Source organism: Lygodium microphyllum, chromosome 20 (assembly GCF_053477565.2).
Source record: "Lygodium microphyllum isolate KBCC chromosome 20, Lygodium_microphyllum_v1.1.10, whole genome shotgun sequence".
Lineage (NCBI taxonomy): Eukaryota > Viridiplantae > Streptophyta > Polypodiopsida > Schizaeales > Lygodiaceae > Lygodium > Lygodium microphyllum.
This window is the reverse complement of record NC_141154.1, coordinates 55,794,475-55,820,307: the sequence shown is the minus strand read 5'-3', so window position 1 is coordinate 55,820,307 and position 25,833 is coordinate 55,794,475. Positions and strand designations below refer to the sequence as shown.

The window sequence follows — 25,833 nt, the reverse complement described above, 5'->3', positions numbered from 1 at the left end:
ATGGAGAAGAGAAGAGAAGAGAAGAGAGAAGAAACTATGATAAATAGAATGATGAAGTTCTCAATCATGGAGTGAATGTGATACAAGGGAATAAGGGTGCCATAGCACAAGGAAGATGATGACGACAGCCACGAACCACAAACCATAATGTCCTCTTGAAGGGGTGTGAGGGTAGTGGAGAGGCTGGAGAGAAGAGGTGACGAATTGAATGAATCAGCCGTTAGGAATGAATGAGAGAGTGGTCCAAAAATAGACACAATCAGTCTAGGGTGGCGCCCCTTTTTGGGGCTGCAAACCCTAGACGCAAACCCTAAATGTAAAATGCAGAAACACAAAAACGCAAATTGCGGGTGAAGGGTTTCTCAATAGAATCTACTAACAATTCCCACTGCATGAGCAATGTCTGGACGAGTTGCAACAATGGCGTACATAATAGAACCATAAGTTGATGTGTAAGGTATGCCCTTCATAGCAATACAGTTGCATCATCTTTTGGACAATCAGCTTACTAAGCTTTGTATATGGCAGTAAAGGCACACCAAGAGGCTTAGTATCAGCCATATTAAATCTGTCAAGTACTTTGCTGATGTACTTGTCTTGTGAGAGAAACAACAAGTGCTGCCCTCTATCTCTTTTAATGCGCATGCACAAAATGTGTTCAGTTGCTCCCAAATCTTTCATTGAGAAGGCTGAACTCAGCTGTCTTTTAAGAGTATGTAAGGTACTCTTATGCTTTCTTTAATCAACATGTCATCCACATATAAAACCAGCACAATAAGGCTTCCATCATCAACCTTTTTAGTGTATAAGCAGTGATATGCATGATTGCGTTTGAATCCATGGCTGAGCATAAAATTATTAAAATTTTCATACCACTGTCTAGGGGCTTGCTTTAGCCCATACAAGTTGCGTTTTAGCTTATAAACTAAACGCTCTTTTCCTAGAATAGCAAAACCTTTGGGTTGTTTCATGTACAACTCTTCATCAAGGTCACCATGAAGAAAAACAGTCTTCACATCCATTCGATCCAACTCTAAATCCAAGGATGACAGCAAACAAAACATGGAGCGTAGTCATCTTCACCACCAGTGAAAAAACCTCTTGGAAGTCTATACCTTGCTTTTGGGTAGAGCGCTTAGCAACCAAATGTGCCTTGTATTTGGGCTTTCCATCAATACATTTCACCTTATAAACCCATTTATTAGGAATAGCTTTTCTATCCTTGGGCAAAGGTACAAGCTTCCATGTGTTATTAGCATACAGAGACTTCATCTTTTCCTGTATAGCAAGCTCCCACTTTCTCTTGTTTTCACACGACTATGCCTCTCTAAATGTTAGAGGCTCACCTTCAATCAATAAAATGCAATCCAAATATGGCTGAAACCTCTGTGGCTGCCTTTTGACACGGGTAGACCTTCTTACCCAATGATCTGTATTGATAGGTAATGAGTCTACATCCTCAGGTATGTGCACACCATCACTTGGTGGCTGATTTTCAGCATTTTCTTCCTACTGTAACCTATTTTTAGCATGTTTTTCTTGCTGTTCTATTCCATCATGTGCATCTATTTGCTGTCCATTATCTTTTGGTTGTAGCACAATAGGTTGCTACTCATTTTTAGCATCAAAAGGGACAAAAACTTCATCTAATGGTTGCTGAATGGCTGGCTGTTCATGCTTAAATTTGACATTCTTTTTGTAAAGGTCACCATGTGTAGCATTTTTCAGCAACTTTGCCTCATTAAATACTACATCTCGGCGACATACTATCTTCCTATCTTGAGGAAGACAAAATCTATAACCCATCTCTCCCTCATCACCATATCCCATGAAGATGCCCTTGATGGATTTCATGTCTAGTTTAGTCCTTTGATTTATAGGAATATGCACAAAGGCATCATAACCAAAGACATGCAAATGGTCATATGAAGCAGGTTTGCCATACCAAACCTCCTCAAGAATGCCATTTTCCAATGCACGATTTGGAGAGCAATTGCATACATGAACTGCAGTTTTAAGAGCCTGTCCCTAGAACTGTTGTTGGAGTTTAGTTGTGGATAGCATGCATCTGACTCTCTCACAAAGTGTGTGATTATATCTTTCAGCCATGCCATTGGATGTCGGATTGTAAGGTACTGTCAACTCCCTCTTAATGCCATGCATCTCACAAAACTTTTTAAATGCATTAGAAACATACTCGCCCCCATTATCCGTTCTTATAGCTTTTAACTTAAGCCCTTTCTGTGTGGTAACAAAAGCATGAAACCTTTTAAAGGCATCCAACACTTTCTTTTCACTCTTTAACACATACACCCATGACTTTCTACTGAAATCATCAATAAAAGTGACAAAGTACCGTGCATCCCCATGTGAATTAACAAGCATAGTGCACACATCAGAGTGTACTAAATCAAGAGCATTGGACTTCTTATGACACCAATACAATGATTACAAAAGTCGAGACTAGAGTCTTTTACATCCAAACTCCCTAATGAGGAGAGAACTTGAAGGCCTATCTGGCTTATATGGCCAATTCTTTTATACCAAAGTTCCATCTGTGAATGAACTTCAGCCATAGTCAAAAACTTGCCAGGTAATGCTTTACACTGCAAATAATACAAAGTCCCCTTTTTGTTGCCTTTGATAATCAGCACAGAGCCCTTGTGGACCATCCAATATCCACCACCAAAGGTAGTAAAATATCTCTTGCATCAAGTTGCCCAACTGACAATAAACTTTTCTTTATGCCAAGTACATATCTGACATCTTGCAAAATCAGCTCTTGCCCATTTTCAAGGGCCAAGCGAATGGTACCTATACCCTCTATTTCACATGCATAATTGTTGCCCAAGTAAACATTACCTAAGCAACTTGCAGTGTATTCGGAAAATGACTCCAAAGACGGAGTAACATGAAAGGAGGCACCGCTGTCCACTATCCATGATTGGGACAGCCCATGATGAGCTGAAAGTAAGGTATGAATCACCTCCATTTTGGTGATGTGCATATCACTTATTGCTGCCATAACATCTACATCATTACATGAGGTTGCAACAAGTCTCTCTCCAGCGTCGAAGAGCCCTTCAATGACCATACTAGATGCAACATTTACTTCTGGAACTTCTTTTGAGGGAGAGATGTCATCATCTCTCTTGTCATCCTTCTTTTGAGGGAGAGATGTCATTATCTTTCTTGTCATCCTTCTTTTTCTTTCCTTGCTGTTTCTTCCTTTCTTGCTCTTTCTTGTAGTATCCACAATCAAGCTTTTTATGCCCTTTATGCCCACATTGATAGTAAGTAACATCTTGCTGTTTGCTCTTTCTTTTACTCTTGCTTTTGCCTTTATTTCTTGCATTACCCCTCTTTTTTGACCTGCCTCTAAGATGATAGGCTGAACTGTTGCTTTCTCCATTGGACTTTTTTCTAATCTCTTCATTGAGAATAGGGTCCCTAACACCATCAAAGGTTACATCAGGGTGGTTGTTTAGTGAAACAACTAAAGACTCCCAGCTATCATGCAAGGTCATCAACAAAAAATAGCCTTCAATTTATCATTGAAGGGCTGCAAACCAAAGTCTTGCAACTGACTCAAAATCCCTGTGAAAGCACTGAAATGTTCTGATGCTGGCTTAGACTCATCCAACTCCATGTTTACAAGCTTGTGCATGAGATGCACTTGATTTACTGGAGTTGTATTTTTGTAAGTGTCCATCAACTTTTTCCATGTAGCATATGCTGTATCAAGGCGCTTAATGTCTGCAAGTAGATCATCAGATATAGCCATTTTAATGTATGCAATGGCCTTCTTGTTGAGTCTAGCCCAATTCTCATATGTCATAGTTGCAGGCTTGATTTCCAAGAGAGCATCATCACAATCCTTGAGGAACAAAATGCCTTGCATCGTGTCCTTCCACAAGTCAAGGCCAGTGCCATCAAACCTCTTGATTTCAAGAAGGGATTTAGTGTCATTGCTGCTAGAAGCATTTGCAGCCACTTTTCAGCAATGCATCCAAAAATCAATCCTACAATTTATGACAGCAAACAATGAGCTGAATATTCAGCTAATTTCAGCCCAAATTTTTAGACAATAAGACCAAGGTTCAGTCCACGTACATGTACAACAGTAGAACGGATGATTTTCAGCAGTATAACTGAAATTTCAGCATACATCACATGCATACATCACTGTAAGGTGACTCCCGCTTCAGCAATATCTCCAAAAATACATTTGCAACAATCCCTGATCTGCAAATAATCACTAAGACTACTATAACATGAATATTCAACAATACATCAACTCCATGGGAGCTGCCCAACATGTGTACTGTATGCATATGTGACCAAGTCAACTTCTGATACACAAAAACACCAAAAAATCTTTGCAATTTCTCCGAAATCTCACAAGTGGGTGATGCATCTCATTGCTTACAGTACCAAGATTGCTTTAGCAATGTCCCAAAAGTGCATTTGTCACATCAACTTTGCCAAAATTCACAACTTTCAGCTAAAGCCCCAAAATTTCATTGACCAATCTACCCCGATTGCATTAATACATGTTCTCGAGAGCATAAAACAAGAAAAATTAGCAAAAATTGACAAAACTTTGCAAAAAGCCCCAAATTTCTCCAGTCCAAATGTGCACCAATGTTAGTAAATTTGGCTCAGCTGAGCAAAATTTCACTAGTACATGAAAATCCCCAAAAATTTCCCCTCCAGGCATTGTCCGCCCCGCCACCCCCACCCTGCTGCCCCCCCACACACACCCCACCTCCCCGTACAAAGGGCCTTATGTTTCACTCTAGAGCTTGAAAAGGTTCATGTTTCTATTCATTGGAAATGACATTTTGCATATGCAAAATTGTCTGCTTCAAGGAGTGTCACTTTTCTGTTAGCCCTTTGAGTCAATACTTTGAAGACGAACTATGGAGGGGACTGAATGGCAGTGTATTGTCTACCTTCTCCTTGTTTGTACTGCCCCAATGGTGAGACTGGGTGAGTGTGGGGAAGATTGCACTTAATACATCTGTGCACTCAATAATATTCAAAGACTTAGAGGTGATGTAAGGAATGTCAGTACCTTGACAACTCCATGGGCCACATGTATGTTATCCATGTATAGGTAGAATCTAAGGATACAAGTCAATGATTTGAAAAGTCCTGTAGGAAAACTGGGGCTGGTAGAATTGAATCCTTGTCTTATAGAACATAGAAAGAGGCCCGATCAAATGGATGTTCCTTGACAAAAGGAAATGTTTTGGGCAGCTTATGATTTTATGATCATCTCAAAGAAATTAATTTTATGTGCTTGTGTCCGTTTGAATTTTTGGAGATCTGAGATTTCAGGGGCTGCTTTTTCTGCATATTGATCTTAAAATGTTGACAATGGTACTTCAACATTTCCCCCTGAATTTCTCATAAGCCAAGTTTCGCTGCAGTTTTGTAATGAATATTAATTTCCATTAAAATCTACTGGACATGACTTGTAGTCTTGGATTTTGAAAGTGTCTTCTTGATATGATATGTTTTTGATTTCCAAGTAGAAGTTGTTTGGACCTCTTTATTGACAGTTATTTGACGCAAGATTTATGTTATGCAGAGTGAGGGTATGGGGATTCCCGCATGTGGAAATTGGTGACTTGAGCATTGATGATGCAGTTGTTCAAGAGGTGACTATGCACCCTGACAATGTTTCTTAGCTAGTTTGCTTCAGCAATTTGACTGGTTGCATTTAATCTAACTTCTGTTTCTTTTTCTTTTTTGGGGGGTGGTTTTTCCTTTTTGCATGTAGCCTGTGGCGATTCATGTTGGTAAAAATGCTTTCAGGTTTGTTTATTTGGACCATTGTTATGGTTTATGGATCTAATCTCAGTTTTAGCAGCTATAACTTGTATTATGTTATGATCAACATAGTAAGTCCTGATATGATTTACAAGCTAGCATGGCGTGCACATCATAGCAATTGTGTTTTAGAAAGGATAACTGGATTTTTGATGAGAGTAGTATGGTTGAAAGAAGACATTCTGTTAGTCCTAATGGATGACACATTCAGTCAGGTCAAAGTTGCCCGAAGCATTGTCTGTTGTTGTTGGGACTGTATTCTAAGGGAGTATCTTCAGCATACATCATTGTGACTTTGAAACCTCAGTCTTTATGAGTTTAAATGTTAAAATTGTTAGTTAATTTTGAGGGCTGTTTGCGCTTGTTCTCTCTTTATGTCTCCATATTACAAAAATAGAATTGTGCAGGGTTCATGGAGTAGGACTGTTGTGACAGTTGGAATGTCTATTGCTTTGTAACTATTATATACGTATTTCCTGCAGAGCAATTGATCATCAATGGAATGGTAGCCTTTTTGGTACTGCTGGTGCTCAAGTTGATATATGGGATCATAATAGGTGATGAGAGAAGTTTCCACTTCCTGCATATTGTGGGCTGTATTTTTAACTAACATTCTGTTGGTGTATGGCTTTTGTAAACATTATCATAGGTCGGAACCTATCACCAGTTTTTCTTGGGGGGCAGACACAGTCATTTCAGTTCGTTTCAATCCTGCAGAACCTGAGGTTTTTGTGACCACAGCAAGGTGACTATCTTTACGGACTATTCATCTCCCACCCTTCTCACCTCTTTTCTGTTCTTTTTACGCTGCAATGTCCGTAATGATCCATAATGGATAATTGAGTCCTCAATTGTGCTGCATTGCTGGGGAACATTTATGTGGTGATAAGAGCATTTGAAAGAAACATAAATGGGCAGATCAGACCTCTGGACAGTAGGCGAAGCTTTCAAATGCCTTAACATATGATATATCAGAGGAAATTATTGATGTGATGCGAGAGGATATAAAGGCTAAAGTTAACCTGGTCAAGGAAATATCAGAACACCTAATAGTTCAGTCAAGTTTAAGATTCTGTGTCAATCATTTTTGTGATTTGACCAGCTGGCCATAGGAGAAGACACATGGTGCTGGTTTGCATAGACTAGTGCATTGCTGAGGGACCATGGTGTCCAGATGGATTCAGTGCCACTTCTGCAGTACAAAGAAGATGCATCTACCATGCAGCGTAGTCACACTGAGATGAACCAAGTCACCAAGGTGGAGACCTCTGAGATAGACATTGAGAGGACATGGATTTTACCAGCAGTTCATGTGCCGCAAAGATGACCTTCGATAAAGATTATATTCTCCAAATTTATGAGGATGCCTCAATCATTAGACCAGGTATACCGGCATGCATAGCTTCTTTGGGCTACAACACCCAAGCTCATGGCAAGAAGAGAATGTACAAACAATTTCTTGCCACCGACGGCCTCTTATCCGAAATTTAAAATAAAAACTAAATGAGAATACAAAATTAAAAAAGAGACAAATATGAAAAAGAAAATGAAAAATAAACCAAAACCAAAAACAAAATGAACTAAATGTAATCTAATAAGTGAAAAAGTGAAATCAAAAGGAAAAAAATGAAATTTAAAACAAGATGAAAAACAAATGAATTGAAATTAAATACATTAATTTAGCTCATTATCTAAACTCTATGTTGTAATCTATAATGTTTTAGTTTACTTATTGCTTTTGGACACTTAGGACCAAGCATCAAGTGAACAGATCCCTTGTGGGCATTGTCTAAGTGGCACCGTTGCATTGCAGTTTGCATTAGCATGACATATTGCATTGCCCTTTGCATTCCTCCATGCATTGGCATTTTGTTCTTATAAAGATGCTTTGTGTGCCTTTATCCCTTTTTAGTTAGGGAGTGGTCAACTCTGGATCCATCATATTCGCGGATTGCACACATGAAATATGCGACGAAAAGAAGAAATGTCACAACTCACCACTAGCTATAACCTTAGTATGTATAGACGAGGCATCCTATTGCAATGTGTTACTCAAAAATGTCAAAGCTATTAAACCCATGCTTCAAGGTACCCAAGATGACAATAGTATCCCCATGACTATGATCATGTGCTATCAATTGTAATCCAAAAACGAAGCCAAATAACCATGGCAATCTTAGACATAGAGCTACGATTTTTGATTGCCATAAAGGTACAAGATTAGAGCCTTTGATAGCATATAAAGCATGGTTAGCACAAATATAATCTTCATTTTATTTTTATAGCTGTTTCTATTTTCTTTTTACAAATACAATGGTTGTTCCCACAACTAGTCTGGTGGGCTATAAAACTTCAATTTTCTTTTTGCTTACATGCATCTTGACTTCAAGTCATTGGGGCTGAAATAAAATATTTTGGACAGAATTGTATTGTAGTGGTGTCACTATTACCTGTTTGACCATTAAGATTCCTTTTTGCTTGGATTAGCTTTTCAACCCCAGGATCTGAATTATGCAGCAAATGTAGGGCATTCACACAGATCTTCACCTTCTCAAGTGATGATTTCTTTGTGAGTTGATTTTCAAGTAAAAAGCTCAATGTTTTACTAGCATGTTCTTTTTCTTTTGGGTGGGGCCTTCTTATTATAGTGATCGAAGCATTGCTCTGTATGATCTTCGAATGGGAACTCCAATAAGAAAGCTAATAATGCAGGTATACTATGTTCGACAATATTTTTTCCTTAAGCTGATTGTCTATGCTTTACTTTCTAGCTTATGTTCTGCTGTTCACGTTTTCAAAGCTGTGATTCTGCTCTTAATCTGCAATATGGTGGAAGAAACTGAGGTTATAATGGTCCTTGTGAAAAAATATTTTGATGCTTTTAGTCTCTGTGTATATATATTGTATATTATTCTGTGTCATAATAGACTGCTAATTGTAAATTTGTTATGTTTTAGCAGGAAAGAGGGGTTACTAACTGTCTGAAAATAAATTGTGATTCAAAATAGATTCTGAGTAATGTGTATGCATGTTGCACCTATGATACCAGGAAAAATTTACGTAATTTATATTACCTTGTTATTCGTAAGCTGGACTGTACATAAAAGATGATATCAGATAATCTGTCCCCCATGGGTTTTGGTAGATGTTAACTGCAAAGAGAAAAGGATCAAGACCCACAATTTTCTTGAAAAAACAATTTTTTTGTAAAGTTCGTTCGATGTTTTGTTGTTTCAACTATTCCACAAAGCTGTAAGGGTCATCTCCAACACAATAGTTGTCCTGTTGTTTGGCAATTAATGGGAATTTTGCACGATCCTTGTTTATTAGGGTATTCCTCATTCTTGTCAAGAGGGTTTGAGCTATGTGCATGCCTACTTTTAGCATATCAGTGTGGTCAAACAGGCATTACATGAGATCTGATAATGAATCATGTGAGGATCTTGTGACTATGGCATTCCACAACATCCTTCGGATGCTATCCATCTCTACTTGCATGATCGTTGGCTGTTGTTTCATATTGTTGTTGATGTACAACAATCAGGGTTATCTCCGTACATAGTATGGTACGATCCATATGATACGTATTAGTATGATTTCGTACAAAAAAATAGGATATTTTTGGCTAGAACCTCCAACCTCCTTTTTTCAAGCATCAACTTCCACATAAACACACACACTCTCTCTTTTTGTGAAGAAGTTTGAATTAATGTATAGAAATATTTACATTAGGCCTTCTGGCCAACGAAGCACAATCATAGCCTTTTTGGAATACATGAGGCCTTCAGGCCAACCAAACAAAATGGCAATAGCTGTCACAAAGCCAAAAGGCTAACAAAAGAACACAATACACGAACAAACACTCTCTAAAAAGCTATCATGCAACAATCCATAGGAGCGAAGAAAGGGGATCATGAAGATGGTATAGCAAGGGTGGAGCGAACAGTGTCCATGCATGGAACAGCCACCTCTCCAATAATGAGGCTTGTTGAAATCATAGAAGAAATCTTTCATAATAGCAAGCCTCACACGTGTCCCACATGGCCACGGATACTCAAGGTCAAATCAAATATAAAGGTATTTCTAGTCCACCAGATGTGCCAAAGAGCAATCCATCGCATCAAGTGAAGAGGAAAGGATGATGAGATTGCAACTTGGCTAAAGAAGGCATCTTGCCAAGGACCCAAGAATGCACAGTGATTCTTTGACCTGTCAAACAAGGTCAACACTGTGGAAATGAAGTCTCAAACCTATTTGGCAACTAGGCAAGAAATAAAAAGATGAACTGGTGTCTCATTACAAGTAGCACATTGCCTATCGGGAGACCCCCAATGAGAAGCCTCTCTCTCTCTCTCTCTCTTTCTCTCTCTCACAAACTCGCCTTCTATAGAGGGAGAGTGGTAGTCATGGAGAGGCGCCACAAATGACGGTGTGAGACCTATGGGACCAGCCTTGTAGTGGCAGTTTGGAATTGTAATGGAGCCCTCCGATTGGATGTGGGAGCTTTTGAGGAGACATTCAGAGGGAGAGATATAGTGTTCTACTTAGAGACACATCAGGGACCACATACTACACTTTTACGGGTGACAGGCTATACGTGGGAGTGAGCTTGCAGGAAGGAGACACGCACAGACCACAGTAATCGCAGGTTGGGAGGAGTGGCACTTTTATTTAGGGAGGAGCTACAACAGATGATCCAGGTAGTCCGTAGAGATGAGCAGGCCAAATACATGTGGGTGAGAGTGCGTGGTGAGGAACACACTTTGTATGTTGCCATATGCTATTTCCCTCCTATGACGTCCCGATACACCCCACCCAAGGGGCAATCACCATATGTGGCTTTGGATGAGGATATTTGGGAGTTCTCTAAGGAGGGCGAGGTTATCTTACTAGGAGACTTTAATGCCAAGATAGCCTCCCATCATGTGTCTTTCTTTGATGCATGTGAGGAGATGCTACAAGAGCAGGATATGTTAGAGCTACAGTTGGAGAGGACATCTCAGGATATAGGGGAAGTCACCGAATATGGGAGATATCTTGTGGAGATGGGCACATCACACAAGTTGGCCATTCTTAATGGCCTGGCTAGATACCCCCTATCCGGCACCTTCACATGTTATCCTCACCAACACGGTGCTAGCTCAGTAGACTATGTTCTTGCCCCACTGATGTTGATATTTCACATCCAGGATCTCTCAATATCCCCACACCTTCTCGGAGTTGCAGTGGATCATGCCTACCTATCATTCACCATCGACCTCTTTTCCAGAGAGACAGAGGATATCTATGAGGCGGAGATCCTTAGATTGTTACATGATGCAGACCCCGACGTTCCATTACAGGAGCTGACTCAGCAGTTCAGTGAGGCCCTACACATCGCTGCAGGTGTAGCCTTCCCACGCTCACGACCCACACAGAGAGCCTCCACTGGGGTGACACCTTGGAATAGCTAGTATGATGATGAGTGCCGTGAGACCAAAGCACGACCATAGATAGAGATAGCATTGGGGTCCACTACCCATAGACAGGCACAGATTCTCTTTAAACGCCTCACACGGTGGAAGAAGAGAACATTGTTGGCCCAACTGGAGCGAGACCTATATCAGTTATTCTTGAACGAGGACTCTAGAGAGGCTTGGAGGCTTTTCAAAGAGCATTGCCCGACCACACCTATTACGTCCACTGCTGTATGGGAGGAGTATGCAGCTAGTCTTTATACTGTGGAGGGTCAGCCACCTCTTCTTGACTCACTTGAGCCTTGTCCAGAGACCACCACTTTCTTTACAAAAAGTAGGGTCCGAGAGGCCTGAGCCATCTCTTCTTGACCCACTTGAGCCTTGTCCAGAGACCACCACTTTCTTTACAGAAAGTAGGGTCCGAGAGGCCATTGACAGTCTTAGGAGAGGAAAGGCACAAGATCATGATGGATTAGTAGCCGAGCACTTGATCCATGCTAGAGATGTGAAGGCCTACCAGAAAGCTGGAGCACGAACACTATTGTGCCTATCCTCAAGTTAGGGGACCCTACTCTACCGAATAACTATCGGACTATGATGGTTGGGCATACATTGGCTAAGCTATATGCTTCCATCCTTAAGCATGAGTTAAGCAAGTGGGCAGTGATGTGGGGTCTTAGAGCACAGGGACAGGCTGGCTTTAGGAGAGGCTTCTCCACATTGGATCACATCCTCACATTCAGAGCGATCGTTGAGGAGGGAAGGGCCCATGGCCGATGGACCTACTGCTGCTTTGTGGACTTCCGCAAAGCCTTTGACACAGTATCGAGAGACAGGCTAATACATAGATTGCATGCCATGGGAGTACCGAAAGAGCTTAGTTGGGGTATTTTGGCACTGTATGAGAGAGTTGTGGGCAGAGTCCGGACACCTGAGGGCCTTTTGGCACCTATTTACTCCACCATTGGGGTGAAGCAGGGATGCCCCCTCTCTTCGACATTATTTGGTCTGCACATTGATGGGATTGCTGATTATATTTCACATGAAGGAGATAGAGGAGCTCCACTAGCTGGCACTTGGATACCTCTCCTATTGTATGCAGATGACATTGTATTGATAGCTAACTCTCTAGAGGATCTAGAGAGGCACTTGGATGCATTACACTCCTATACTTTGGACAGTGGGCTTTCAGTGAACGTTGGTAAAACCAAGGTGATGGTATTTAATACTACATCACAGTGGGTCAGGAGATCAACACCTAAATTCACATATGGATCTGAGGAGCTAGAGTATGTGGATTCTTATACATACTTGGGAGTCTTATTCATAGGGCCCACCTTTTCTATGTGAGATGCAGTAGACACTAGATTGACTTGCGGATACACAAGACTAGGTGGTTTGGAGAGGATGTGCTCACAGGTGCAATTCCAAGAACCCGGCACCAAGCTATGGCTCTTCGATACACTAGTCACATCCACACTACTTTATGGAGTACAAATATGGGGGCCCAATCTTGACCACTGTAGCAGATCAGGGGGCACTTATGATGGATGGAGATCGATGGAGAAACCCCTAGTGTCCACGATTTCCTGGATGATCAGATGTAAGGCCTTAGTGCCACATGAGATCATCAGAGCCGAGCTAGCAACTACACCGATTGTGGCAGAGGCCCTCACCCGATCGGTGGCATACATACATAGCCTATGTGACTTACCCAAACACAGATATGCACGGTTGGCCCTTGAGTCCTCCAGGCAGCTTGCTAGAGAGGGTGATACTTCATGTTGGTATGCACAGATGTCGGCCTGGTTTGAGCTGCATGGCTTTAGCATGGACAAGTTACCCCCCTTCGAGTACTCCCTTGATGCACCATCCCTTGATCTGAGCAAGTTAGAGATTCGCAAGATCATTAGGATGGATCTTACCCAGTTGGATATCAGGCGGACATGGTTGATACCAGGGCAGGAGCTAGGGACAAAGATGGCTTTCTACTACGAGCATTTCCTTCATACTATAGATAATGGATTTATTGTTCGCCCGAGATACATGGACATCCACCTTTCCCATGGGATCAAATGTACTATTGGCCATTTGCGCACCTCCTCACATCAACTAGAGATTGAGACTGGCAGATATAGATCCATCGCACTAGAGGAGCGCATATGCCAAATATGCCAATTAGAGGTAGAGACAAAGGAGCATTATATCTGCTGTGCTGCTGGCTAGCGTATTATGAGGTCCCTGGTCGTTTCCACTGTCTCTTTAGAGATGAATTTGGACCACTATCCAGAGTCATGGATTTTACCAATCGGCGATGCCTTGGCCTCGTTCTTCTTGAGATACAACGGCTTCGTGACATGCGCCTCAAGAGTACAACTGCTCGAGGACACCGTGGCCCTTCATAGAGGCAGCTCACAGACTTCTTTGCAAAGGAGACTCAAAAGACTTCAATACAATTATAGCCACAGTCCACACCAGAGCCTCTCTCACCGCCACAGTCCACACACAGACAAGGAGTACTGATTGATGGAGCCGTTCAGCTTAGCCGATCCAGACATCCTAGGCCTCAACACAGACACTGACGACACCTTGATAGGCGGATACATGGAATTATTGCTCGGACTAGAGCTAGGCCCTCCATACCCACATGAGATTGTACCATTTGGAGCTCATTGTTACTAGACAGAGCTCTATGTTTTGCACATAGCCATAGACGTCCTAGGCCTCAACACAGACACTGACGACACCTTGATAGGCGTATACAAGGGATTATTGCTCGGACTAGAGCTAGGCCCTCCATATCCACATGAGATTGTACCATTTGGAGCTCATTATTACTAGACAGAGCTCTATGTTTTGCACATAGCCATAGTTAGTTTCCTTTGTTATTTTGCTTTGTGCTACATATTTTGCCCAGTCAGTTGTACCATCATACACATGATTGTAACTCATGGTCTCATAGGTCATTTTGGCCTTTTGTAGACGTTAATATATCATTTTATTTCATCTCTCTCTCTCTCTCTCTCTCTCTCTCTCTCTCTCTCCCCCCCCCCCCCAATAGAGGTTTTGGCATGTTACTCTCAAGTAATCATCTTGTATACTCTAACAGCATTGCTCTTAGATTTTACACATTCTATTATCTTTAGTCCAAAATACTCAAGATGATTTTTTTTCGTACTAATATTGTATCGTACATGATTTTTTTCCATGTACTAATATCGTATCATACCTTATAAAATCTTAAGGTACCATTTAGTACCGTATTTTATCATACCGCACTGTATCATACCTTTCGTACTTGACAACCATGACAACAACCAATTGAGTGTTTTTCCCTTACACTTGCTACTTCATAAGTTTTTGTCCCATGGCTTTAGGGGGTCATGGTTGAGATGTTGAAGCCAGTTGCTCGTTGGAAGTTGTCAATGTTGTCTTGGAAGCTGTCCAAGGCTCCACCCAAAGTTTCAATTCTCTCCATTGCACTCGGTAGGGTCCCCGTGGTCTCGTGGTTGACCAACTATATGACAAGGTTGATCAGGTCATAGGTAGGTGTGTTCTCTATATCGAGGGATCAGCTCAGGGCTAGGTTCTCGATTGGTAGTGGGATTCGGGGGGAGCTCATGTCCACTTCAAGTGCATGCACCTATGTTGTGGTTTCAAGTCCTAGGTTTTTTATTGTCTGTTTAAATTTTTTGTGTTTTTGTTGTTTTGTTGCCCTACATGTTCTGATAGTTTGTCTTAATGATGTTTCGAACATTCAAAAGCAATGATTTCTTGTTTGAGAGTTTAATTTGTGTTTTAAAAATGTTTCTAGATCTGTGTGCAACATGCTACAATCTATTTGTGGAACCAGTGCGTATTTCTTTACTTTGCAACTAGTACAATGATTCATCGAATCAGTTGTTTGTCAGTTCGTGTTTTAATGATTTGATTGATATCCTAGTTGGATTTTCTTGTTTGAATTGGTTTGCTTCTCTCCAATGTTTTATGTTTTGTGTAGTTTCCGTTTTGGTTCATGTTGTCTAATCGTTTGATTTGTCTGATTTCCTTGGCTGAATGCATTAGCCTAATTGCAACAGACAATGTGTGTGGCCAAGTGTAAAGTGTTCCAAGTCAAATGTGTGCATTGAGTGATGAATGGTCTATTGCACTTGCACTTAGGATGCAATGTGCGGTGGTTAAGAACAGTCATGCACAATAAGTGTGCTTGAGGATTATGTGTGGGGTGGCATGAAGAGTGGGTGTGGAAAATTGGCGCATGAAGAGTGGGTGTGGAAAATTGGCGCACGTGTGCACACGTGCGCTGTACATGTGTGCATTGTGTACTAGTGCATGTGCTCAGATGCATTGTGCACTAGGGAGAATTGAGGTGACTATATGCAATGAACTACATGCAATTATGGTCTAATAAATACCCTAAGATGGTCTAAGGTGGAGTGTGTTGAGTACATATACATAGGTGTGGTGTACCCTGCACCAGTTTGTGTGGACATATGCGATGTGCAGTGTGCACTGAGCTGATGTGTTAGTGCACTATATAGTACATAGAGAGTGCAGATGGGTGATGGACTGTGGGCATGCACTAGGTGGTGAGATGTGAGGTGCACGTGCGATCATGTGCATGTGTGCACTGACCTGTGCATGAGTGCATTGTGTTGGGATGGGGTAGGTGTGTTGCTGTCGGTGATTGCAGGCAGCCATGGAGGTTGCAAACAGACAGAAAGCATAAGATGATCACAGGAAAAGCACTATGCTGTTGTAGGCAGCCATGCCAGATGGCGCATGCTGCTGTGTGAGATGCAGAGGACAGTTCTGCTATAATCATCATGATGGCGTGAACAACAACAGGCGAGGGAGGAATTGATGCACACAAACCACCCGATGATGAAGATGTCAACAAGTGCACTACTGCACACTGTGTTGGAAATGATGGGCATGCTGTAGGCAGATTGAAGCAGATCGCCACTGCTGGCCATGGACATGAAGCTGCTTACAACAATGGATATGATACAGCTGCAGGTCGTACATGATCATGATGACAGCAGGCAGTAGCAGCAAGCAAAGGGAAAGACAATGAAGATGATGGTGATGTTGATGATGATGATGCTTGTGATGTCGATACCCGGCCCATGAAAAGAGCAGCAAGCGATGGTGTGAAGACGGCAGTAAGCCCTCTTGTGAGGCATCCACAAGATGATGATGATTATGAAGAAGATAATTATGTTTTTTTTTGGCTTTTTTTTATTTCCTTTTTCTTTTCTTGCTTACTTTCTTCTTAATTAAAAATAAACACTAACCTTAATGCAATTTTTTCTAAAGCCACTTATCCTGCATAAAATCTATATATATTTTTTTCATAATAGGCATGAACACACACACATACACACAGCTCTATGTGTGTGTGTGTGTTCCTTTGCCCCCGGTCGTGAACATGCGGCAGTCTTCTCTCACACATGGGGAGTATTTTCTTTTTTCTGCTATTTACTTGTAGTGATGGGTCCGGCACGGAGATCGAGACAGTTAGTCGTTACGCGCAGTGAGAGACAGAGAGAGTAAGATAGAGCAGAGTAGAGAGTGAGCACGTTTTTAGCTACAATGATGAGAGTGTACCTTTAGGTTTTTAGATAGATATATATGTGTAAGTACAAGTGCTAAGGGTGTGTTCACACCCAAGCACATTTAAAGGCACAAGGCCTTTATTCCCAACAACCTCCCACCTAAAGGCAATGTGCCTTAAGAGGAGAAAAGAATCAGCTAAGTCTAGGCATGTACAAAGCTGAAATACATATATCTATCCAACTCCCATCATTTGTTGGCAATGAGCAAACCGCTCTGCTGGAAGACTCTTTGTGAGGTTTTGCAGGATTATCATCTGTATTTGACAAGCTTAATGCTCTTGTTGTCGAGTATATCTCTAATGAAGTGGTACTTCACTTGTATGTGCATTGTCTTTGCATGAAAGACAGGATTCCGTGCTAGCATGATAGCACTGTGACTATCACAATGGAGAACAGGTAACTCTGTGATGCCAAGCTTTCCCACCAAATATGAAAGCCATAAAGCCCCCTTGCATGTGTCAGTGGCAGTCACATACTTTGCCTTTGTAGTAGACAATGCAACACACTTTTGTAGCGTGGAGATCCAAGAGGCTGCTCCTCCTATGAAAGTAAACACATACCCAGAAGTAGACTTTCTGCAATCCACATGACCAGCATAGTCTGCATCCGTAAAGCCAACAACAGATGCCTTCTACTTTCCAAAGCAGATGCAGAAGTTCTTTGTGCCTTTGAGGTATCTCATAATACCTTTCACTGCATCCCAATGCTTCTTGCCAAGGGTTGCCATGTATCTCCTAACCACTCCCACTACAAAGGCAATGTCAAGACGTGTAGCAACCATAGCATACATCAAACTACCAACAGCTGAAGCATATGGTATCTTGGCCATTTCAGCCTTCTCATCATCAGATGTAATGTTGTCCTCTGGATTGAGTTTCATATATGGAGGCAATGGAATCCCAATTGTTTTCCCTCCCTCCAAGGTTTTGCCGCGTTTCAATATGGAGGGGGGGAAAACAATTGGGGTTCCATTGCCTCCATATGTGAAACTTTGTGCAGAGGAGAGCCCTACATTTGATGATGAGAAGGCTCAAATGGACAAGATACCATATGCTTCAGTTGTTGGCAGTTTGATGTATGCTATGGTTGCTACATGTCCTAACATTGCCTTTCTGTCTAGCCATAAAAGCCTGCTCAGAGGCTATGTTACATGGAGACTATGACATATGGTTGCTATGAGTTTCACATATGGAGGCTATGACATATGGTTGCTACACATCCTGACATATGGAGGCTTAATCATAGCCTCTGAGCAAGCTTTTATGGCTAAATAGAAAGGCAATGTCAGGACGTGTAGCAACCATAGTATACATCAAACTGCCAACAGTTGAAGTATATGGTATCTTGGCCATTTCAGCCTTCTCATCATCAAATGTAGGGTTGTCCTCTGCACTTAAGTTTCACATATGGAGGCAATGGAACCCAAATTGTTTCCCCTCCCCTCCATATTGAAATGCTGCAAAACCTTGGAGATATACTCCTGCTGAGATAGATAGAGTAAGCTTGTCGACCTATCTCTGAGTATTCGCATGCCAAGAATGTGATTTGCATCACGAAGATCCTTCATGTCAAAGCTGCCATGAAGACTTTGCTTCAATGAATCCAAGGCATGAGTATCCCTGCCAGCAATCAGCATGTCATCAACATAGAAAACCAAGAGAATCAGGCTGCCATCTACTGCCTTCTTGGTGTACAAGCAATGATCCACTTGACTTCTATGAAAGCCTTGGGACTGCATGAATGTATCATACTTATGATACCATTCTCTTGGTGCTTGTTTCAGCCCATACAAACTCCTTTTGAGTTTACATACCATCTTTTCTTTCCCTTGTTCAACAAACCCTTCAGGCTGTTGCATAGATATGTCCTCATGCAAATCACCATGTAAAAATGCAGTCTTTACATCCATCTATATAAGCTCCATATCCTCAACTGCAACCAAGCCCAAAATGGTTTTCAATGTAGTCATCTTGACTACATGAGAGAAAATCTCATCAAAGTCAATTCCATGCTCTTGCTTGTACCCTTTTGCAACCAATCTTGCTTTGTACTTTGGTGAGGAACCAGAAGTGACCTTCATCTTGTAAATCCATTTGCATGGAAGTGTTTTCTGCCCCTTAGGCAACTACACCAAGTCCCAAGTGCCATTTTTCTCAAGAGATTCCATCTCTCACAACATGGCTTTATACCATTTCTTGCTGTCATGTTTGTCCATTGCTTCCTTGAAGCCAGACGGTTCACCATAGTCTGTCAACATGACATAATCAGCCACATTGTTTGCACGAAGAACAAATCTGTCAGGTTGTCTAGTAGCCCTAGACGATCTCCTAACCCAATGGTCATTGTTTGCTGGCTGTTCTTGCAAATTTCCATTTTCAGCATGCTGTCCTGGCATTTCAGCCTGTAAATTAGCATTAGTAGCTTGTTGTTCTAGTTGTTCCTGCATATGTAGTTTCTCATTTTCATGGGCAATAGCTGGCTGATCATTTCCAGCGTCATTTCTTGCATTTAGAGGTTCATTTACAGCAGATATTTGCTGTTGTACAGCGGGCACATTTTGTTGTCCAAAAGGTATTTCTTCCCTGAATACAACCCTACAGATCTTCTCAGTCTTTTCGGGCTGTTTGTGCATGCGCTCTTCCCGGAAGATAATGTCATTGCTGCGTACTATTTTCCTTTTTTTCGGGATCCCACAATTTATATCCCATTTCACCCTCGTCATCATATCCTAGGAAAGTGCATTTACAGGACTTTGGCTCAACTTTGCTGCGTTTTTCTTTACGAGATGTGCACAAAAGCCTCACAGTCAAACACGTTCAAGTGAGCATATGACCTGTTTGGTGATCGATTAATTAAGTAAGCAACTGTCATAACAGCCTCTGCCCAAAAACCATGGGGTAATGTAGCATGAGATATCATCGTACGGACCTTATTCTGTATGGTCCGATTCATACGCTCTACAACTCCATTTTGGGTCGGATTATGAGGGGTAGTGAGCTCCCTCTTTATCCCTTTGCTATCACAAAATGCCTGGAAGGCCTTGGACACATATTCCCCACCATTGTTAGAGCGAAGATACTTAAGTATCTTATCTGTCTGATTTTCAGCCAATGTCAAGAAATTTTTAAACTTGTCAAGCACTTCATCCTTGCTACGAATAGGGTAAACCCATACCTTCCGTGTAGCATCATTGACAAAGGTGACAAAATATTTTTTCCCCTAAAGATAATCCTGGCATTTGATATACATTCGAATGTACTAACTCTAGAGGAGAAGATTTCAAAGAAAGAGACTTTTTATGAGACGTCTGTGCATATTTGCCATAAATACAATGATCACAGTGCTCAAAATCAGCATAACGAAGACAAGGCAAGTAACCCAAATGAGAAAGCACTTTCATTCTTGTTTGACTCATGTGTCCCAACCGGCCATGCCACAAAGAAACACTTGGCTGTTCGGTCACGGCAACATGGTTATGTCACTAGATACATGAAGTGGATACAAGGTATCACTCTTGTAACCTCTGGCAATCACTCTTGATCCCTTATAGATTTTCCATTTTCCATCACCAAAGGTGGTATGAAAACCATTATCATCTAGGTGGCCTTTGCTAATCAAGCTCTTATTGAGCTGAGGTACATGCCGTACATGCTGAAGTGTAAAGACAGAGCCATGCTGAAACTGTAATTGCACACTAACAATACTTGCAATCTCACATGCATAGTTGTCCCCAAGATGGACAACACCATGTCAATCCCCTGTATAGGCAGAGAACCACTCACAATGAGGAGTGACATGAAAGAAAGCACCTGAATTGAGAATCCAGGTATGCATGTCATCATCTGTATCTGCAAGTAAAGCATGTGCACCAAAGTGTGAAGAGACAAAGAGTATGTCACTCCCACTATCACTATCATGAGTGACTACATTCACCTCTTCAATTTTTGCACTGCTCTTCTTAGGCTGACTCTCCTTCTTTTCTTCCTTGCTATCATCTGTCTTCTTGCCTTTTCCTTTCTCTTTCTTTGATTTGTAGCAATCACGTTTAAAGTGACCCTTCTTGCCACAATGATGACATTCAATATCTTTGCCACGTGATTTACTGTGTTTCTTGCTATCATATTTGCCCTTTTGTTGTGATCTGCCCCTAGTATACAAAGCATTGGAAGACTTACTGGATGCATTGTTCTGCCGATTCATCTCTTCTATAAGTAGAGTACTCTCTACATTAGCATACAAAAGGATCACATTAGAATTGCTCATAGGAGTCCTGAATGTATCCCAACTCTTTGGTAGAGTGCAAAGCAAGAAAGTAGCCTTAAATTCCTCATCAATCATGAACTTCAAGGCAAAACCTGCTGGCTGAAAATGGAGTTAAACTCACTCAAGTGAGTAGACATTGCTGTACCCTCTTTCATACGCAAATCCATAAGCTTTTTCAGCCAATACACTTTGCTTGCAGCACTCTTCTGTGCATACAATTCTTCCAGTCTAGTCTATATAGCATATGCAGAATCCAAATCTTCAATGTTGAAGAACAAGGCATTCGAAATCGATAGCTCTATGGTTGAGCATGGAAGCTCATTTAACTCATCCCAATTGTCCTCCTATTCCATGTCCGTGGGCTTTGCCCCTTTGGTTTTGATCGGCTTTGCGTGCTTCTTTTGCAACAGGATATTGTAGCACTGCTTTTGCCAAATTGCAAAGTTATGTGCGCCTTCAAGCTTCTTTATGTGCATTAGATTACCGCTGTCATTGCTGCCAGCCATGATTTTCAGCCCAAATATGACCAAAAAACAGCAGATGCAAGCCCAAATTTGTCACCCAAGTGACCAAGGTACAAACAAGTACCAACCAGCAATAAATAAGTGTTGAGAAATAGACAAATGATGTATGCTGCAGGATGAGGTGTTGTATCCCATAAGCACAGTGAGGAGAGTGGAGAAGTTGGAAAGCTATAAAGACATGTACTTGGTTCACTTTTAAAGCAATGCTATTGTCTTTTCAATCAAGTCTCAGTGTCATTGTCCTTACACACAAGAATGTCTTTATGAGTCCAAGTCTCAATCTTGGAACCTAATTCACTTGTGTGACAATTGGTCTTGTCTAGTCTATGTCTTCATGAGTTTGTACTTTGAGTTCCAACCTCCATAGCTGCCATGCTCTAGATCCGTGTTTTTCAACATGGTATCAGAGCTCAGTTGAGCATGGTTTAGCTCTCCTCTACTCTCTCTCAATCCCTCTTCAACTCTAGTCAGCTCAGTTCTAGTCCATGACTTCATCTCTCAACTCTACCTTCACTTGAGCTTCCATGTTAGCCATAGCCAGCATCACCCTGTTATCTTGAAGCTCCTGTATCTCACTCCACATACCAAATCTCTCTGAGCTTCCTTCTGGAGAGGTGTTCCCCACCTCACAAAGCTTTCCTATATCACATCAATCCATGAGATTTGGCTATCTGGACCTCAGTATTGTCACTATTGTCAGTTGGTGCCATAGCCCCAGTTTGTGGCCTGCAAGACATACCTCACTTTGAGCTCTCGTATCTCTCAAACCAGGCAATATTTCAGTGTGCTTTCTTCTAGAGGATTGGTCTTCTACTCAAGGAGCTTCTTTCTATCACATCTAAGCTTGACATTGGGCACTCACAAGCCTGGCATTGCTGAAATTCGACATCGCTGCCATAACTGCGTCTGTTTACGATTCACTGATGTGCGCGCATACTGCTGTACCCAAACCTGACGATTTTCATGGGGCTCTTGTAGAGCATGGAGTAAGCTACATTTCCATAAAAAAAATTTCAAAATGATCAACTCTAGCTCTAGATATCTGGAAAAAACCAGGCATGGATCAAAACCCTAATCCAGGAAGCCATAGCCATCAAGGTCCAAGCTCATTTTTTCTTCAATTTCTCATTCCCTTCAACTTAGGGCACACATTGCCACTCTTATCTCAGTCTGAACTCAGTTCCCAACAAGATTAACACTTCAAATCAACAAGCAAAAAGAAGATCAAGCACCGACATTCAATACTAAGCTCAAGAATAGTATCTATTGATACTCAACTAGTGTCAGTTGACACTAACCTCCTTATGACACTTCACAAATCCCCCTTGCTGGTCTTTTCTCAGTTAATTGGAGTTGCTCAATATGGCAGAGCTTGAGCAAATAGCAAAGTTTAATGGAGAAGGCTTCCATGCCTGGAAGGAGAAGACCATGTACCACCTCATGCAGAAGGATTTGTGGGACCTATTTGAAGATGAGGAAGAAGATACAGATGACAAGGAGGAAGATGCAGAAATCGGGATACTTGCAGTAGCTCCACCAAGAACCAAAGAATGGAAGAAGATGAACAACAAAGCTCTAGGTATCATTGCATGGGGACTATCTAATGATGTCCTGCATCATATCTCTGGCATCAGAGATGCTACAAAGGCTTGGGAAGAGCTTGACAAGATCTTTGGTACTCAAGCAAAGAATTCAAAGGTAAAATTGCTCATGCAATTTTATAAGCTGGATATAAAGGATAGTGCTTCCATGTCCATACACATTAATAAGTTTAAGAGTTTAAAAACCCAACTTGCAACTCTTAAAAAGAATATTGGTGAAGATAAAGCAATAGCCGTATTGCTTGCAAGTGTAAACAAGGATCCATATGAGAACCTTGTGTCCACTCTAAGTAATGTTCTGAGTCTCTCACTCAAAGATATTGAGCACTCACATGAAAGCTCTCATCACTCTAGGTTTGTCGATGAAGATCAACTTCGTCTGGTTGATCATGTCAACATGGATTGGTTGATGAAGAGACATACCCAGGGAGGTAGCCAACGCGTTCAGTGCTTGGATTGCATATTGAAAATATCGTATGTTGGAGGAATCAGAAGCACTGATGGGGTTACAAGATTTAGCGCACCAAGGGAGGTGGCTTGGGAATGTCTGCTACGAGGGATTCAGCTATCCTGGACTGCGGGGTGTTACCATCTTTTCCACAACCAGCTTCCTATCCAAGGGTGTGTGCCACCTTTTCTTAGAACGAGACCTGTTATGACAAGGAATTTCTTCCTTTTCTCCCATAACACTTTCGTTTTTATTTTTTATTCTTATCTTTTCTTTTTCCCTACTCTCGAGAAGTTTTCCACATTTTTTCAAAAAAAAAGTCAGCATGACAGGGACATAAGTCATTTTCTCCCATGATCGATATATATTTATTTTTATTATTTGATGAAGAAAGCAATTTTAAAAGCAAAGATGTAAAAGAGACCAGCTCAAGAGAAAACCTCTTATACACTAGAGGAGCTACTGGACCCAAAGGAAGAGGTCGAGGATTCAACACCGACAACAAAAGTCGGATGACATGCCATTATTGTGGTAAGACTGGCCATGTAGCCAGTGAGTGTTTCCACAAGAAAAGAGCCCAACAAGTGCAAAGTGATCATCACCAGAACCAGTTCATGAATGAACAAGAAGAAGAAGAAGATACTTCCGCTACCATCAACAACTTTGACAGATTGTTTTGAAGAATTTTTATTGTATCTTTCATATGTTTTTCCCATAGTGGATCTTTCTGGATTTGACTTTATAAAAACCCTACAAAAAATGTACAATTTCAAGCCTTAACTTGACTAGGCTGCCATAGAGCTAGTCTCCTGGTCCATCTTTGTATGCAGGGGGCGCAAAAGGCAGCAAGGGTAGCGATTCATGATTTAAGGGGGGGTGTTGAGAAATAGACAAATGATGTATGCTGCAGAATGAGGCGCTGTATCCCATAAGCACAGTGAGGAGAGTGGAGAAGTTGGAAAGCTATAAAGACATGTACTTGGTTCACTTTTAAAGTAATGCTATTGTCCTTTCAATCAAGTGTCAGTGTCATTGTCCTTACACACAAGAATGTCTTTATGAGTCCAAGTCTCAATCTTGGAACCTAATTCACTTGTGTGACAATTGGTCTTGTCTAGTCTATGTCTTCATGAGTTTGTACTTTGAGTTCCAACCTCCGTAGCTGCCATGCTCTAGATCTGTGTTTTTCAACATTAAGCACGTAGAAGCACAGATTTCAGATCTGTAATTAAATTTTCAGAAGCACCAAACCATGTGCTACAGCATTATCCAACTGATTACAGTTGTTCCAAGGGCATATGCATCACATTACATGAGAAATCCCAGATTTTAGCTGCAATTTCTGTTGTACATGTACCCACGGGCATAAAATTTGACATGAACGGTCAAAAGCCCCAAAATTTTGTGCTCAAAGCATCAACCACACGTCTGCATTTTCTTTGTCATGCATAGGACTTGTCAATTTTGCCAAAATAGAGCAATTTCAGCAAAACCTCCAAATTTTACTGACCAATCTGTCCCAATTGCATTAATACATGTTCCCGAAAGCATAAACCGGGCAAAATTAGCAAAATTTCACAAAATTTTGCAAAAGGCCCAAATTTTTCGGGTCCAAATGTGCACCAATGTCAAGCAGTCTAACTCAACTGAATAGAATTTCACCAATACGATAAAAGCCCCAAATTTTATAGGTCCAATGTTGAGAAATTTCACTCAGATGAGTAAAATTTCAATAATTTTGGCGAAATCCCCAATTCAAATGCGCACAATGTCTACAATTTCTGACGCAGATGCCTCAATTTTGCATGAACAATACTCAGTTTGGAGAAACCCCCAAATTTCTGGGCCAAAATTGCAAAATCTAACCTTTTGTGCTTGTGCGCGCGAACCCCGGTAAGAGGAAGGAGTTTGAAAAAAGATTTTTTTGAAGAGAAAAAGAATTTTTGGATGACGGCCTGTTGACCCGTCCAGCCGTCCTCACCCCGCTGGTCCCATCCCCGTCGCTCACCAACAGCCGTCGCCCGTCGCACGCTGGACTATCAAGCACCAAGTGCTGCTACCCACTGCTGCCTGCTGGTCCACGCT

At 41.4% G+C, this 25,833-nt stretch overlaps 2 protein-coding genes across 4 annotated transcripts in view; both read left to right on the top strand.

Annotated features, from left to right (window-relative positions):
* The window catches only part of LOC148018916 (WD repeat and SOF domain-containing protein 1), a 133,587-nt gene that overhangs the window by 101,260 nt on the left and 6,494 nt on the right, over window positions 1-25,833 (top strand). For all 3 annotated transcript variants that reach the window (XM_087701219.1, XM_087701218.1, XM_087701217.1), the window contains exons 7-11: window positions 5,597-5,666; window positions 5,789-5,823; window positions 6,321-6,395; window positions 6,488-6,583; window positions 8,487-8,550. In XM_087701219.1, coding sequence (XP_087557345.1) covers window positions 5,597-5,666; window positions 5,789-5,823; window positions 6,321-6,395; window positions 6,488-6,583; window positions 8,487-8,550 — 340 coding nt within the window. The remainder of the gene's footprint in view (window positions 1-5,596; window positions 5,667-5,788; window positions 5,824-6,320; window positions 6,396-6,487; window positions 6,584-8,486; window positions 8,551-25,833) is intronic.
* Window positions 10,569-11,291, top strand: LOC148018917 (uncharacterized). The gene has a single exon (XM_087701051.1). The coding sequence runs from the start codon at window positions 10,569-10,571 to the stop codon at window positions 11,289-11,291; it is 723 nt and encodes a 240-aa protein (XP_087557177.1).